We start from the raw sequence: 16847 nt of genomic DNA, 5'->3' as shown, positions 1-16847 counted from the left end.
CAATTGGTCAGGTTGTGCTTCGTGATCCTTAGAATGAAGAATAAGAGTGATATTTAGAGAAGTAGGCTATATAGCTCACAATAATGATTGTTTTGATTTCTTCCTATTGTTGTTTAATATGTATTGAGCAGCTTCAATATGCAATCTGTCATTTACAGTAAAGAAATGGATATAGAATGTAAATTGGCATCACCCTGTACAACAAATATTGTAAAACAGTAAAACAAATTGTGCCTGTATTATGAAGTGGGAAACAGACCATAGGCCTATATTTTTGACTGTAAGGTTTAAATAAAGGGCTTGCCTTTCCCTGTGCGCAGTCAATTTCCATCGCATGTCTCCCTCTGCTGCTCAACATTATTGTTGCACGTTGTAATATAGCCTACCGCTAACATCTTTTTCTGCCCCTTTCAAAGTTTTTATTTCGAGTGTATCCAAATGTTGTCAATTATGTAAAAAAATTCAAATAAAATAAAAAACATGAGCAACAACAAACAATCTGGTCTTTATTTAATATTAACACCCACATTACCACAAATAAATGAAATTGTTAACCATTTCCATGTTAACCAATGCATTTTGTTTTGAATTATAGCTATAGGCTATTGCTTTTTTATAATATTTAAGCCTATAAACCGATTAACCTGTACGTAATATATATATATATATATATATATATAATTTTATTTTATTTATTATTTATTAATTTTTTACCTATCTTAGTGTCTTGTATAGCTGGTGCAACTATACAAAATAGCCTGTCTTTATTGCTAAGTTTCTTCTGCATGCTTGTCACTTTGGGGTTGTAATCAGAGCAGCCTGTTTAAAAATGAGCAAATTGAATGTAGTAGAAACAGAAGTATTCCGATGAATGCGTGATTGTTGTAACCTTTTTGACTTTCTAATAGTCTACACTCTAAACAATGCTGGGTTGTTTAACCCAAATTTGGGTCAAATATGGACAAACCCAAATGTTGGGTTAAAAATGTAATTAACATTTTTAACCCAACTTAAGCTTCCACTTTCAACTGTACATTTTTTAATTGTATTTTTAACCCAACATTTGGGTTTGTCCATATTTGACCCAAATTTGGGTTGAAACAACCCAGCATTTTTTAGAGTGTATTGTAATTCAGGTTTCTTATAAGGCAAGTTGCAAAGTTTTTATTGAATCAATGCGTCATATACAGTGCGTAGCGCAAATCTGCGGGGCCCCCTCGTTTGGGGTCACTAAAATCCCTCACTTTACCCTCGCCCTCATTGATTTGAGCCCCGTCACTGTCACTGAGGAAAATGTAGCCTATAGTCTAATCGTTTAAAGGCTATAGATAATAACAAAGGGTGCATTGCAGATTCAATAGATTATTGATTTATTTTTATGCATTAGCCCAGTTGGAAAAATAGACTAGCCCTAATACCAAAGTTATGTCATGAAGTGAGTGATGGTTCACTGGATGAGCTCTCGGGACTGCTTTGCGACAGCATCCCACGGACCAGAACATAGCAAAGGAATTTCTCCAACCGGCCATCACTTGTATCATTTAGCGCTTCTTCAATTTGTGCGCCTTTTTGATGGACAGTTGGTGCCACCCCTCGGCGGTTCCACTCCGGATTATAAATACACTCTCTACACCCCCTCCCGCAACATCCACACCAGCTACTGCTGCCTCTCACAGTGCACCATCGGCACTGGGAAACCGGGACGGATGTATTAGGAGAAGCCCCTACTCACCCCCCTTTTCTTTTCTTTTTTTCTCCCTAATTTTGTGGGGGTTGACATCTGTCTTCAAACATCTGAACGGCTGTGAAAGGCAGATACGAGGTTAGTACTGACTGAGCAAGTGCACTTCTGTACGTGTACACGGTGTTGCAAACAGACAGAGTCCCACGGACCATAAGTGAGGCGGCGTGTGGGCGTTTGGAGGTTGGTGGGGTGCAGCATCATACATCTAAAAGCACTTTGGATTTGCGTATTAATTAGTCGAAACAAATAGGCTACTCTGATTTTAATTGAACAGGTGCACGCAAGCCTTCGTAATTAATGAAATGTTAAGATCAAGGAAAGTGAGTGGCCAGAGCGCTCGTCCTTGGTTTCTCATGCTCCTGAAGGATCTCCTGATGTGTGGGAGATCGCATTGCGCTGCAGCTGCCGCACTGTACTATGAGCAACTGCTCAGGCTAAAATAGGAAGAGGTTGTATGGCGCGGCGCAGCTGACTGTGCTGTTTCTGAGGAGCCGTGAAAACAGGCACTCCCATTTAAGTCACTGGCTAGTCTTGTCTTCTGAGAATTAGTCTGGGTGTCAACTAAGTGCCAATGTTTTTGTTGTTTAATTTGTTTTAGTTTAGTTATTGAAGACGGAGACATATTATAGCCCATCGTTTTGGTGTTAACGTAACGCAATGCGTAAAATAATATGCATAAGCTATATTCTTGATGAGCATTGTGTGTGTGTATGCTACTTTTACTAATAATTATGGTAATGGTGTCTTTTTTCCTGCAAAATATCAGCTTTTACTTTTACTGTTGGCACTTGGCAGAGGTTGCTGCCTTACATTTTTAAGTTCAATCAACTTGGATGTTTAAGTCATTTTAACTTAAAATACATTAAACTGACTTAATAAAATAGTTGAAAATTCCTTAACTTGTTTTGATGAGATAAAACAATATAAAAATGTTATCATCATATTGTTTTTTTTTTTAAAGTGAGACTTTGCAGTGTAGTTTACAGCAGACAGTAACAAACATTATTATGTAGTTATTGCACGGTAACGAATGAACTATGAAAGTGCTGGAACGAGCGCAAATAAATTAGGCTATATTAACACTTATAGGCTAAGTGTGAGTATAAATAACACTTGTATAAAAGGTTCGTATGAGATAGGCCTACAAGTTAATAAGGTTTTGTTGTACCATTTAAACTAATGTATTTTGAAGCATTGCAAATCACCACTCCTTTATAAATTGGATTTTGAAAACTAGTTCTGCAAGTAAAACTTGATTAAGGGTGCAAACCCGAATGTCGTGTTTCTTGACAACGTCACTGTTGAACGGGAATTATAATCAGCACAATTATAAAATAAAATAAAATAAAAAGTAAATTAAAAAATATGTATGCTATTTTGAATTCTAGCACTTTATTATATTTATCTTATGATGAATTGTAAAACTTTTTTTTACTCCAACTGCAAATTTGTCACCTCATTAATATTAATAGAAACGTCACAAAAAATCTCCTGTGACTGGACAAATAATTACCCGCTGATATCATTAGGTGAAAATATCCCCGCCTTCCATTGCTTTACAGTAGAACCAAAGTGTTTTTATTTTCTTTCAGTTTTAGAGCTCAACTTTCGCACTAAACTCAAATATACTTTTCTATATACGAAAAGTATTGAAATAGTGTCCTTTTGACCTGGTTGTAAAATACCTGGAAAGAAGGGAAGGATCGGTGGATATCTGAGGAGTGTGAGTGACGTTTGACCCTCAACGGCCGTTAGTGAGTAAGAAAGCGGAGCTAATAAAAATATTGTATAATACGAACAAATAATAAAATACAAAAGAAATACGATTCGACATCATAATTAATCATTGGTTTCTGAACATTTAACATGACAAACAATAAAAACAACCTTAAACTTAGTTAGGGGTAGTGTGTAACGGTAAGATTTACCTTTTAACGTTACCTTGTAAGATCATTTTCATGTGAGTGTAAGTTAACGTTAGCTTAAGTTTTTTGGATTCTAATGTTAAGACTTCTCTTCAGGTTAACCATGGGGATCAAGGCAGCCCTTCCCAAGATTGAGCTGTACATGTACACTGCTGTCCTCTCTCTTGCACTCTTATGGGCAGGCAGCTGGATCATTGAGGCCTCCAGTGGTACACTTTATTTTTATCTCTTGCTTTTTCTTTCTACATTAAGGACACATAATTATATTCATGTCTATCATGGATGCCCTAGAACACGATGAATAAAAGTGCATTTTCTCTTGTTCATTGTAAATTAGAGCACTATAGATATAGTGTTATTGTTTGTGTGTGGGCAGATTGTTTTGCTTATTGGCATCCATGCTGGTCCTGGAGCAAACCAGCCATGTACTGTCCATACTACATATTACATACATATTGATTATGCCTAATTATTGGCACATAATCATCATTTTAGACTTAATCATTTAGTTATTTCTTCTAAATTAAGTCCTACATTGAAACCCTCAACAACCCTTGACTTTTAAATAAGATCTGTTATGCAATTTGTATTATCTTTGTAATTCACGTTACAAAGATTTTTCAGATTTCACAGGACCATCATCTCATAATCTCAAAATATATATGAGAGTCTGGATTATCACAGAGAGCCTCTGAATATGCAGGCTGGCATTTTATTTATTTATTTTTTACCTTATGTAATGCTATTAGGTTTTGCTCTGGAGGCTGGAGCTCACCCTATTTGCTGTTGAATCATGTGAATCTAACGTTCATTTTATCCATTTCTATAACACATGGAATGCATGGTTAGCTGTCTGCAAAGACTACATGCATACACAATAAATATTATAATTTTATAGCAATGAAACAAATTTTAACGTCCTTCTTGATTTAAAATGTAAAAGAAACATGACGTGGTCAGGTGGCAAGTTTTATTATTTAGCCTGAAATGCACCTTGCTGCTTTTGTGAATCTTTTCTCTTTTACTTCCAGAGCATGTAAACAGAAGGGCATTTAGGGAGAATGTGAAACCAGGATGGCACTACTTTGGCCGAAAAATGGCAAGGGTCATATCACGATGTTATTACATAAATGACTCGTATTTAATCATTTCTGTGACTGATATCCTCTATCTCTTCAGGATGCGTCAGATTTTGAATGGGTTATGTGGTTTACCACTTTCCGCAACCATATCCTTTTTGCCCTCTCTGGTCATGTGATCTTTGCTAAGATCTGCTCGATGTTGTCTCCAAAGGTACTGTATAGTTTATGCATCCTGTGCACAATGATCAGGTCATTTACAATGACTTAAGAGTAATACTATTTGTTGTGCTATTTTTTGTGGGTGTTTTGTGAATGTTGCATGATTTTTTATGCCAACAACTGTTAACCAATGTTATAGTGAAAAAAAGCATTTTGATATTGACAATGCATGTGTGAAACGATCTAATCTGAATGTTGTGTGAAATGTTACATGTATTTCGTCTGCTGTCAAAGAAGACTGGTATAGATGCATTCAAGGTAACTCTTTCTTTGATCATACTAATTGACCAACTAATATTAGTGCTGCTACAACTCAAGCGAATTCTGGACTAAATTGTAATTTCTAACACTTAGAAACAGTAGGGACTTAAAAGTCCTTTAAAACCCCATTCAATAATGTTGCATGTGACAGCTGGATTACATGAATGTGTTTTTTCACTAGAAATTTTCTTCCTAACCCACAGAACAGATCTTTGATCTATATGGTGTATGGATCTCTAGCTGTCCTGATTACTATGGGATGGACATACATCTCTCTCGTCCTGTCACACTGCATCATCCTCTACAGTGTTTCCCTCGTCAAGAGGAAGTGGCTTTGCTTTGTGGCTGGACTTACCAGCCTGGCAACATTTAAGATGGAGCCCTTTAACAGTTGGCAGGTGAGAAAGTCCTTAGTTATTGTATCATCGTTTATAATGCCTCTCACGGTGCATTCACATTGGGGGTCGGCATTAACGCTTCTCATTTACTTTGAATGGGTGACGTCATGCGTTGCCTAACTAAAATGTGGGTTTCGTTGTGCCACGTCACTGGCGTTGCTCGCGGGAACTTTTCAAGCACCAACGCAGGCATCAGCCAATCAGATCGCCTATGCAAATACCCTAGCGCAGACGCTAGCCAATTGCGTTCATGCAACACCAGAAAAGTAATGTGATGGCACTATGACGGTCTCGTCAGCACCAAGCTTCAGACACGCCCTTCGTCATGCGTTGACATCGATGCTTTGTGTGAATGCAGCGTTATAAAATGTTTTCCCCCACAGTCTAACCAAAAAACTAAGTCAAATGGAGAATAGATGTAAATGGATGCAATTCAGGCGTCTACATCAGCATGTGAAAAACCATTTAGTTGATGTTCTGATGATGTTTTAATGCAGGAAGGCTTTGGGACTGGCTCCTTTGGTCTGCAAGACGTCTTGTTCTACGGAGGCTGCGGCTTCTCCATTATGCGCTGTATGAGCTTTGCTCTAGAGAACTGTGAGAAGAAAGACGGTAACTACAGTTTCTTGGATCTGATCAAGTACAACTTCTACCTCCCCTTCTTCTTCTTTGGACCTGTCATGACCTTTGATCGTTTCCATGAGCAGGTGAGTCCTGTACAACAAGAATCCGATACCGTCTAAACATTGTTCTCAAGAAAAACACAATTTTAAAGGTCCAGTCTTTAAAATCGTGTTTATAAAACACAATCTATATAATAGAATACATAAATGTAATTGTGTTGATAATGTCACTCTGGTTAAGTATGCATTATAATGATCCCTCTGATATTCTCAGGCTAACAACCCTAACTTGACTCGTAAAGAAAGAGAGATGTGGAACATCACCATTCATGCTTTGGTGCACCTTGGGGCTATTTTGGTGGTGGATGTCTTCTTCCATTTTCTTTACATTTTGACCATCCCTAATGATTTGAAGCTTATGAAGCAACTGTCTGACTGGTCCCTGGGTCAGTTTGATAAAATGATTTCATTTTAGTAAATAGTTAGAAAGCACAGTGGATGTTTAGAAATGATGTTACAAGTAGTTTTCTAATTATTTGTAAGTAAAAATTCATTTGTTCACTCACTACAATATTGATTGTATTGCTTTTCAGCTGGTTTGGCATACTCTAATCTGGTGTATGACTGGGTGAAAGCAGCCGTCATGTTTGGTGTCATCAACACGGTATCCAGACTGGACCATCTTGACCCCCCTCAGCCTCCTAAATGCATCACTATGCTCTATGTCTTCTCTGAAACGTAAGTATTGTCATTACCAGAAGAGAAATGGAGCATGTTTTTGGGTCTGTGTAACCAGATCACGTTAACAGTTTCTCCTGACATTGACTTTTCAGACACTTTGACAGAGGAATCAATGACTGGCTATGCAAGTGAGCAAATAATCAATCCCATGTGTATCATCACATGTATAATTTTAATATCACTATATCAATCATATACTCAGGAAAAACATTCTTCACAACATACAGTATATCTCCCGTTCTTTGTTAAAGATATGTCTATGACTATATCGGAGAAAACCATGATGCTATCTTCAAGGAGCTTCTTGCAACCATCTGCACCTTTGCTGTCACAACTCTGTGGCTCGGACCCTGTGAGCTGGTTTACATCTGGTCTTTCTTTAACTGCTTTGGCCTAAACTTTGAACTGTGGGTGGCTAAGCTCTTTTCTCTGCCACCGTTTTCCACCATTGAGGTAAGATCCCAAAGACATCCACTGAACAAATACATTGTAATTCAGCCTGATGGATTTGAGCATTTGGGTTTTCAATCATTACACTACCAAATGATTCTCTTTGAATATTACATCATGACCGAATAGCCTTGCATTTCACTGATATGAAAATAACAGCATTTGCTTACTCTGAGTTCAGCCAGAATGTAATATTAATATTTTTCCAGCGGAATCTTATGTCTGAGGCGATGTCACGTCGAATCAGGGGCTTGTTCAACGCTGTTAACTTCTGGCAGATTATCCTGTACAACGTCCTGGCGCTAAACAGTCTGGATTTTGCTCAGCTGGTTGCTAAAAGACTGCTTCTTAAAGGTAATTTTTTTGTTTTAGGTCATTATATAATGAAAAATAAAACAAAAGTAGCTAGAATCTTGTGTAGAATGTGTTAAACATTTCTTACATATGTAAATCACTTATATGTGATTTTTCTATATGTAAAAATGTTAAAACAATGTATCAGCACAAAAATTCTTGAGGAATGGAAAAAACAGCATGTACATGGAGAGTGATAGGACTCTTGTGATTCCCTCAGGCTTCCCCTTTTCCACTCTCTCGGTGCTGTTAGTGACTTACTGTGGCGTGCAGCTGATCAAGGAGAGAGAGCGAAAGCAGGCGCTACTGGATGATCCGGAACCAGTGCCGCCCCCAGAGACGGGCAAACAGAAGGCCGAGTAAAGGACAGAGAGGTCATTGAATCCGATCCAGCTCTTGAGGTCCTTCTTGTTAATTCTACCCCTGAGCTTTCATGCCAGACCGATGCAGTCCCATCACTATGGTCACTGCTTTGCACAAGTCTGTTTTAAAAACACAAGATGTTCTTAACTGTGAATAGTTCTGAAGTGCACTTGCTGTAGCCAGATGCAACTTGTCTTTCGACATAATCTCGCACAGACAAACCAAGAAGTGCATTTTTTATTTATATTTTCAGTGGATATAGCATTTTAAAGGAAGGGCTTGCCAAATATTTTATGAATAAATAATATATTGAACAATAAAAAGAAAATTTACAATGTTTTCAGTGCTGTCTTTTGTTTCAGTCTTTCTTAATATTTTTAACATGTTTACAGCCATGTTATTTTAGTATTATTGAAATATTATTAAAGTTTTTATTATATCTTCTGTTTTAATTTTAAAGTTATGTGTTAACTAAAGCTAAGTTAGTTATGTGCGTTTAGTCATTTTTTATTTGTTTTTTAATGTCAATATAGTTTTTATTTATTTTTGTTTTAGTTATTTCAGTACATTAAGATAAACCAATTTAAATGAGAAATGTTGGTGCATGTCTTGGTAACTTGCTGAAATAAAATAAGTTTTTTTATATTTATATTTTTTTATTTCAGTTAACATTTTATTTCAAGTACTATTTGTTATGGTTTTAATTTTAGTTTTAGATTACTATAATAACCCTGGTTTACAGCCATTATTATGACACAAAACATACATGTTAACATGTAAATAGTCACCATTGGGCATTTCAACCACACAGAGCTTAGTCACTTTTCAAAGTTAAACTTTGTGCAATCACATTTTTATGTTACTCGTGTCACACTCCAGCAGATGATACAGTGTGAACACATTCCCCTATTAGGCTTTGTCCTACATGGAGCTTTGAGTGGCACACAGGAGGTTTGAGTTGATTAAGGGGTCTAAATATACACTGATGAATACTGTAGGTCTGCTATGCTGTTATCAGCACACAATTACATATCCTAGTTTTCAGTCTCCCTTTGGACCTCCCTTTTGTCACCTTACATGGGTTATTAGCACAGAATTAACCTTTCGCTTGTCTTCATATACACTATTAAAAATAAATGTTCTTTATTGGCATCTAAAGGTTCTCTAGTCTAGATTATTTCAAATGTTTTTCACAAAAAGTTGTTCTATGGGAATCCAAAAATGGTTCATCACCGTGAAAACACCCTTTTGACACTTATTTTTTAACTGTATACCTTCTGAAAATATTATAACTTCAAATTAAATATCTATATAAAAATGACCAGAAAATGCGAAAGGGCGAAACGGTAAACAAGCTAAGGCCTAGTGCTCAAATATTAATCATATTAAGCCATGGCACTCTTGTCACTTGCCATTCCTGTTCTCCCAGCTATTTCCACTTCTTTCCATATGAAAAAAACACATTAATAACTTAATAAATTCTGTTGGAACTATGACAGATAAACAAAGTGCTATTGTGCTCATAAGGACCCAGGTTCAAGTATAGCCTGGGACATGTCCTGTTCCCCCCCCCCCCTCTCTCTCTCTCTCTCTCTCTCTCTCTCTCTCTCTCTCTCTCTCTCTCTCTCTCTCTCTCTCTCTCTCTCTCTCTCTCTCTCTCTCTCTCTCTCTCTCTCTCTCTCTCTCCATGTTATTTCCAGTCACTTCTCTACTGTTCTGTAAAAATAATAAAACCAATTATAAATGTTACAAATTTAAAAATTTGGCATTGCTAGTTTCTCTGAATTGATGCTATAGGATGCAGGAGCCGATCGTGAGGACCTCCACTAGAGGGCTCCACCAGGTCGACATTATCTCTCAAAGCAACAGGCAGGCAAACTTCTGTTCGTCTCCTTTCAAATCTGGTCTGATTTCCATCTTTTGTTTCTCTCTGTAACTCTTCAAACTCTTCAATTTTCAAGTTGGCCACATTTCACAGTAACATTACATTTTCACATCTTCCTGTCCTTTTGCATAAGATCTACAACTCAGTCAGTAGTCCCAGTGAGCAGCATGTCAGCTGTTGGCATGATCTGTTTGGCGGGGGAAGGGAGGGGCAGGTTGAATTTCAGGCCCTAAGTGTGGTTCATTTGCACATTTCTATATATAGATGGACAGACAGTAGCTGATAACTTGTGACAGCTGAGGAAGGAGGCCACACCAAAGAGGCACATCCTCCGCCATTTCTCATTTAGAGTAACGGTGTTAATACAGTCAGTTCAGTTCTGCAGTGGGAGAGGACTAGGACACCCCTCCCTTCTACTGAAATCACATCAAACCATAACAAGATGGCCTCCATGTCAGTGGACCCAGTGACAGAGCCGCGGATGTACCAGCAAACGCTCCTACAAGATGGGCTCTGTGATCTCCTAGATGCTAACAAGTTTGTGGACTGTGTTCTGAAGATCAGAGACAAAGAGTTTCCTTGCCATCGGCTAGTGCTAGCCGCTAGCAGCCCTTACTTCAAAGCTATGTTCCTGTCAGACCTAGAAGAGAGCAAAAAGCGGGAGATTGTTCTAAAAGACATCGAACCTGGGATCATGGGAATGATCCTGAGGTACATGTACACCTCGGATATCAACCTGACTGAGCAGAATGTCCAAGACATTTTTATGGCGGCCAACATGTACCAGATTCCGTCAATCTTCAGCGTGTGTGTGTCGTATCTGCAGCAGAAGCTTGTTCTCAGTAACTGTCTGGCCATCTTTAGACTGGGACTGTTGCTGGACTGTCCACGTTTGGCCATGGAGGCACGGGACTTCATCTGCGACCGGTATCCCCTCATCATTCGGGACCAAGACTTCCATCAGCTGGGTCCCAGTGAGTTGGCGGCTATCATCACATGTGACTCCCTGAATGTTGAACGAGAAGAGGCAGTGTTTGAATCTCTCATGGACTGGGTGGAGTATGACACGAGTGAGAGACTGAAAGACCTGCCAGAACTTCTACACTGTGTACGTTTCCGTCTTATGTCGACAAGTTACTTTAAAGAGAAAGTCGAGGGGCACAAATTGATCGGGATGGATCAGGAGCTCAAGAAGGAGCTCCAGCTTATCAAGGATGCACAGAAAGGACTGCTACATAGGGTCAAAAGGTCATCGCACAGGAAGGAAGGCGAGGCGGCGGATTCTGAAGATGAGGATGACGAGGGTTTGCTGCCGGGGATCCTAAATGACAACCCACGTTTTGGAATGTTTCAAACAGACCTTATATTGATGATTAGCGATGCAGGAACAGTGGCGTATGACATTGGTGCAAACGAGTGCTATATGGCGTCTTCATCCACCGAGATCCCTAAGAACCACTGCAGTCTTGTCACGAAGGAAAACCAGATCTTCGTCGCTGGAGGTCTGATGTACAACGAGGAGAACAAAGAACAGCCGTTCAGTTCGTACTTTCTTCAGGTAACACACAGGCATGTTTTGCGAATGTTGCTTAATGAATTTGCATTACAAATCAATGACTCAAAGCATCACTTTCCAAAAATACATTTGTGAGAATGACCCTTAGGGTCTATTTTGCTTCAGAACAGCTGTTAAAGCTTTGAACCTCATGTGTCATGTTTTTAATAATGCCTGCATGACACATTTTCCTCACGTTTTTCCAATGAAACCTGTTAAGGGATTGTGTTGAAGGAATCAAACAATTATATCAGTATGAGAAAGGAACAGTGCTTTTGGATTATTATCTTTCAATCTGAGCTCTTGTTTACCCCACAGTTTGATCCCATGAGCTCTGAATGGCTGGGGATGCCCTCACTACCAAACCCTCGCTGTCTGTTCGGTCTGGCTGAGGCTGAGAACTCCATCTATCTGGTGGGAGGAAAAGAGCTGAAGGAGGGAGCACGTGCACTAGATTCTGTAATGATCTACGACAGACAGTGAGTAGTATCAGGAGATATCGCAAAATGCAGCTGACTTGTTGCCTCGCTGAACGATAGGGTATTGCAGTCAGTGTTTGCGCTCAAAAGTATATCCCGCAACTGATTTCAGACAGTTTCAGGACAGTCTGAGGCAGCAACAGTCTAATGGTCTATGACAAAATAGAGATATCTTTGGTAATAGCTAATTGAATATTTATACATCTATGCAGCCTTCAAAAATGTAAGGCATCTCAGTAGAGTGAATGTGACATGATCATATGATTAAGATGTAGTCGCCTTCCTACCTCTGACGCTGCATTTTTCAGATTTCAGAAATTACTTCAATACAGCCATTAGGCTGCTCTTACTTACTGTGCCACTTCAAAAAACAAAAAATATATTCAGTTTATGTGTATACCGCACAACCATGTCTTTCTTCATGTTTATCCTCATTTTATAGCTCACCGTAAGCCTAATAGTATGAAATTGATAAGTAAAGAGAACACAGGTTTTTCCCTCACATATCACTCTGGTAGAACAATATGATGTTGTTTGATATGGTTGAATTCTGATTTGTTTTCATTAATAATTTCATTATCACACAGGTCATTCAAATGGGGAGAGTCGGACCCTCTTCCGTATGCAGTTTATGGACATGGAATCGTTTCACACAAAGGGCTGGTCTATGTGATAGGTGGAAAAACTGAGAGCAAGTGAGTGAAGAACCTGATTTTATCCTAATTTACAAACACATAGCCCAGTAATGCCAGGTTGTCCTTGGTTTTCATAACCGCATGACTTGAAATGTGATCATTCAGGAAATGCTTGAAGAGAGTCTGTGTCTATGACCCCACTAAGTTTGAATGGAAGGATCTGGCACCCATGAAAACTGCCCGCTCGCTGTTCGGCGCTGCTGTTCACAAAAACAAAATCTATGTGGTGACTGGAGTTACTGATAGCGGCCTGACTAGCAGTGTGGAAGTCTACGACATCGCCAGCAACTCGTACGTGCCGCTCCTTTATCATATTATGTGTACATTGCAAGCTCACCAAACATAACTCAGGTAAGTTGCTCACTTGTGTCTCCTGCTTAGCTGGTCCGAGTTTGTGGAGTTCCCTCAGGAGAGGAGCTCTCTTAACCTGATCGAGCTGGGCGGCTGCTTATATGCTGTGGGGGGTTTTGCTATGATGCCCAAAGAGACCACCGAAAAAATGGAGCCCACTGAAATGAATGACATTTGGAAGTGAGTATTTAGGTTAAAGAAACTGTTTTAAAAATGTATTGAGCTAGGAAGCTTGGTCATATTTAAAACTACAGTTGAGACATGAGGATTGAACTTGGGATTTTCCTGACAGGTTTGACGAGGAGGAGAACTGCTGGAATGGGATCCTGAGGGAGATCCGTTATGCTGCAGGAGCCACAGTGCTTGGGGTGCGTTTGAACACCTTGAGACTCACAAAGTTGTGATCTACAGTTGTCATTAATAGACAAAATAATGCCGCTCGTTTATGAAATAATATTTTCATAAACGAGCAATACATATACAGTATACCACTGAATCATAATGAACAGCACAGACCTAGCTTGCTTAATGTTAATATAGTTTGTTTGTGGTAGATCTTAAGGTAGCCTATATACTGCGTCTGTAATGGATCAATGTTTTATATCCAAGTTGGAGTTATGAATTTCACTGGGTCAGTGTACAGAAGATCTTATTATGATGCAAATAGTCTAAAAAGAGATTCTACTGTTTTCAGAAAAGGATGGAGACAAACACAAGACCTTCTATTTTTTTCATATTGGGTAATTAAATGTTGAATAATTTGACCTTATTTAAATGTCCATGTACATTGATTTCTATCATTCTATTATATGTTATTTTAGACAACAACTTAACATTTTGCAATTATGACCAAGTGCAATGTTCTTATATTAAAAAGAGCGAGAAATAAATGTTAATGACTGAACAATAATCTAATATCCTGTAGACAATGACCAAACTAAATTAAAACACTACAAAACACAGTTGTGTCTGTAGTAAATGTCCAAAGCCAAATGAAAATAAAAAAAAAGTTAGGGTGAAGGATTACAAGTGTTATTTATTTTATTTATTTTTTGGATACTGCTATTGACGTTCATGGTGGATCCCCAAGTTTTTTCCTCATGCCTAATAGACAGCTGATGCAAACACCAACACTCTGGAATGAAGAGATCTGAACACCTCTCTGGTTTTGGAACATAGACCAAAATATTCATAATTACATCAACAGAAATTACAGTTTTTCTCAATTGCTAAAACACTAAACCCTATTGTCTGAACCAAATGCTCAGGTGCCTGAACCCACTGATTGAATCAATCACTCTTTTGGCAAAACCATAAGCACTTTTCACCTGTTTAGACACAACTTGCCAACACATTTTCATTGTGATGCACCCGTGCTGCATAATGGTGAGCACAGGTGACAAAAGTCAAACACAATTAAAGCACAGTTGTCACCACTTGAACACAACAACTCAAAATTGATCACACTTGTGGCTAATGATGTGAGGGAACATACAGTAAGCCAGTTCAGAGAGCACTGGTTTGTGAAGCCCTACAATGGATATAAATCTGAGAGGATTCTGAGAGAGTTTTCACAGAGCCCTCCAGGTTAGAGAGTGGTTCAATATGAACCAAGGTTTTACAGTATTACTGTACAGTAATCTTTGCCTTCCACCGTACTCCCCTTTCCTAAACCCCAATGAGGAATTCTTCTCCTCATGGCGGTGGAAGGTATATGAACGCCAACCTTACACCAGGGTAAATCTCCTGCAAGCCATGGGACTTGCCTGTGGTGACACAGGTGTGGAGGCATGCCAAGCCTAAAATACGGCATGCCAGGGGTTTTTCCCCCGTTGCCTGACCAAACAAAATGTGGCCTGTGATGTGGATGAAGTCCTGTGGCCTGACCCAGTAAGGAGACATGATGCTGTGGCTGAGTAATGCACTTATTTGTATTTTTTTGTACTTTATTTTTACATGGGCTTACTGTACACAAGTGGCAAACGCATAAGATTTCTGTATGTTTTTACAAGTGCTACGTGTAAATGCACAAGATTTCTGTTTTGTCTTTTTGTACAAGTGCTAAATGCAGTTTTTTGTTTGTTTTGCAACATGCATTTAGCCGTGAACACTAAACATTTATCTCTCCAGCTTCATGTCCTGAGCATTGTGTTTTCTATTTTTCTACGTAGTGTTTAGTGACTGTTTAGTAGTGTTTTTAATTTTGATTGACTTGGGGCACGATTTGACAACATAGTTCAGTTTTGAGCACAGATTGAACTGTTTTGAGGTGAAAGTTTGGTTTTGCAAGAAGAGTCTGAGGTTTTGTGAATATAGCTTGAAAATTGGGTTTTGTGTTCACAGTTTAGAGAAAAGGAGAGCAGCTTTCAAGAAATGTGTCTTAGCAATCGAGAAAAACTGTAAAACACTGCAGACATAAGATTGTAATAGCCAATTCATGAAAAATACCAAAATTACTGCTGTTTAAAAACATTTAAAGATCTGAGACTACAAGATTCCAGGCTAAAAGTGCAAAAATGACCAGTTAAAAAAAATAAAAAAAAATATTTTTTTAATTCAGAAGACATTAGAGTCTACATGAGACTGTGAAAAGTGGATGTATATTAAATAGAGAAGTTTTTTTCTTTTTTCATTAATACAATCTCTAATAATTCACCGGTTAAAGGAGCGCTGTGGTTTTTATGACCTACAATAACAGCTCAAGTTCAACCCAAACACATCCAACCAAAAACATAAAACCTCAAGTTTCTTTGAGGTTTTGAATTCACTGACTCATAAATGTATCAGCTTTACAAGCTAACAACATAGTTATTATTATTATTAATGCTTCTGAAAACAAAGAACAGAAATGATAAAACTATCACAAAATGTAAAGACTAAACAAATCCTTATGAAACCCTTCACACCAACAAGCTAGTAAAATAAAGTGCCAGAATCTACTGACTACACATTTCCACCACCGACATGACCTGCGTTATTTACTCATGAATTCTCCATATACCTCTATGTAAATATAGCAGATCATCACCCCAAATACAAATAGTACTTATGGACAAACTCTGACGTAAAATAAAGCATCTAAGACTAATACAATGTAAACTGAAAGCTATATAAACCGAATATGATTTTGTCTATTTATTATTCTGTAAATATACTGTACATAAAAGCCTATATGTATTACATTTATTATTATACATCTGGGTAATAGTTTTAGGGCTCGACATTAAGCCTTTTCATGTACTTGTCCGTGTAAAAAAAGTTGCTTGTCCGAATTTTCTTTCTTTTTTTTGTGTTGTAAATATAATTTATTCTGAAGCAATATTATCATCAGTGTTCAATCAGCTTTAGTATATTTAAATCTGCATATTGTAACATCTGCACCTTTAAAGGGCAACCCCCCAATCTTATCTTTCATTTTAAATTCCTAAATTTGATCAATAATATTTATAATAATAAGACAATATAGGGCGGTTACACTAGGCAGAGCTGATCAAATTAAATCATTTACACTGAAAAATTACAATTGCATTAAATAATGTTATGAGATTGTTTTAAAGGTGCTCTAAGCGATGTCACGCGTTTTTTAGGCCAAATCATTTTTTGTCACATACAGCAAACATCTCCTCACTATCCGCTAGCTGCCAGTCCCCTGAACACACTGTAAAGAAATGCGGTCTCTGTAGACAGCCCAGGCTCCACAAACAGCAACAAAAACAAACTGC

General features: G+C 38.1%; 2 protein-coding genes across 3 annotated transcripts; both read left to right on the top strand.

The window, feature by feature from the left end:
* Positions 1-1617: 1617 nt before the first annotated feature.
* hhatla (hedgehog acyltransferase like, a) lies at positions 1618-8291 on the top strand. 2 transcript variants are annotated; one of them, XM_056235532.1, is made up of 13 exons: positions 1618-1822; positions 3766-3878; positions 4701-4768; positions 4849-4962; positions 5208-5228; positions 5435-5629; positions 6127-6336; positions 6527-6698; positions 6846-6990; positions 7086-7121; positions 7245-7446; positions 7653-7797; positions 8018-8291. In XM_056235532.1, the coding sequence occupies exons 2-13, from the start codon at positions 3773-3775 to the stop codon at positions 8158-8160; spliced, it is 1557 nt and encodes a 518-aa protein (XP_056091507.1). In that variant the 5' UTR covers positions 1618-1822; positions 3766-3772; the 3' UTR covers positions 8161-8291. The 2 variants fall into 2 exon arrangements, with proteins under 2 accessions (XP_056091507.1, XP_056091508.1); XM_056235533.1 differs by lacking the exon at positions 5208-5228.
* Positions 8292-10108: 1817 nt separating this feature from the next.
* On the top strand, positions 10109-13558 carry klhl40a (kelch-like family member 40a). The gene is made up of 6 exons (XM_056235534.1): positions 10109-11603; positions 11919-12079; positions 12667-12774; positions 12880-13065; positions 13156-13305; positions 13418-13558. Exons 1-6 carry the CDS (start codon positions 10488-10490, stop codon positions 13527-13529), a joined length of 1833 nt encoding a protein of 610 aa, XP_056091509.1. The 5' UTR covers positions 10109-10487; the 3' UTR covers positions 13530-13558.
* The last annotated feature ends 3289 nt before the right edge of the window (positions 13559-16847 follow it).

Source organism: Rhinichthys klamathensis, unplaced genomic scaffold (genome assembly GCF_029890125.1).
Source record: "Rhinichthys klamathensis goyatoka isolate OS25496 unplaced genomic scaffold, OSU_Roscu_1.1 h1tg000422l_1, whole genome shotgun sequence".
In the NCBI taxonomy this organism is placed as follows: Eukaryota; Metazoa; Chordata; class Actinopteri; order Cypriniformes; family Leuciscidae; genus Rhinichthys; species Rhinichthys klamathensis.
This window is presented reverse-complemented; position numbering and strand designations above follow the sequence as displayed.

Excerpts from the sequence above, each read along its gene's own strand:
- hhatla (XM_056235532.1), top strand. The coding sequence starts at position 3,773 with ATGGGGATCAAGGCAGCCCTTCCCAAGATTGAGCTGTACATGTACACT. Across the intron at positions 4,963-5,207 it reads GCTCGATGTTGTCTCCAAAG|ACTGGTATAGATGCATTCAA; the intron begins GTACTGTATAGT and ends CTGTCAAAGAAG. Across the intron at positions 7,447-7,652 it reads CACCGTTTTCCACCATTGAG|CGGAATCTTATGTCTGAGGC; the intron begins GTAAGATCCCAA and ends ATATTTTTCCAG.
- klhl40a (XM_056235534.1), top strand. The coding sequence starts at position 10,488 with ATGGCCTCCATGTCAGTGGACCCAGTGACAGAGCCGCGGATGTACCAG. Across the intron at positions 12,080-12,666 it reads GTAATGATCTACGACAGACA|GTCATTCAAATGGGGAGAGT; the intron begins GTGAGTAGTATC and ends ATTATCACACAG. Across the intron at positions 13,306-13,417 it reads GAAATGAATGACATTTGGAA|GTTTGACGAGGAGGAGAACT; the intron begins GTGAGTATTTAG and ends TTTTCCTGACAG.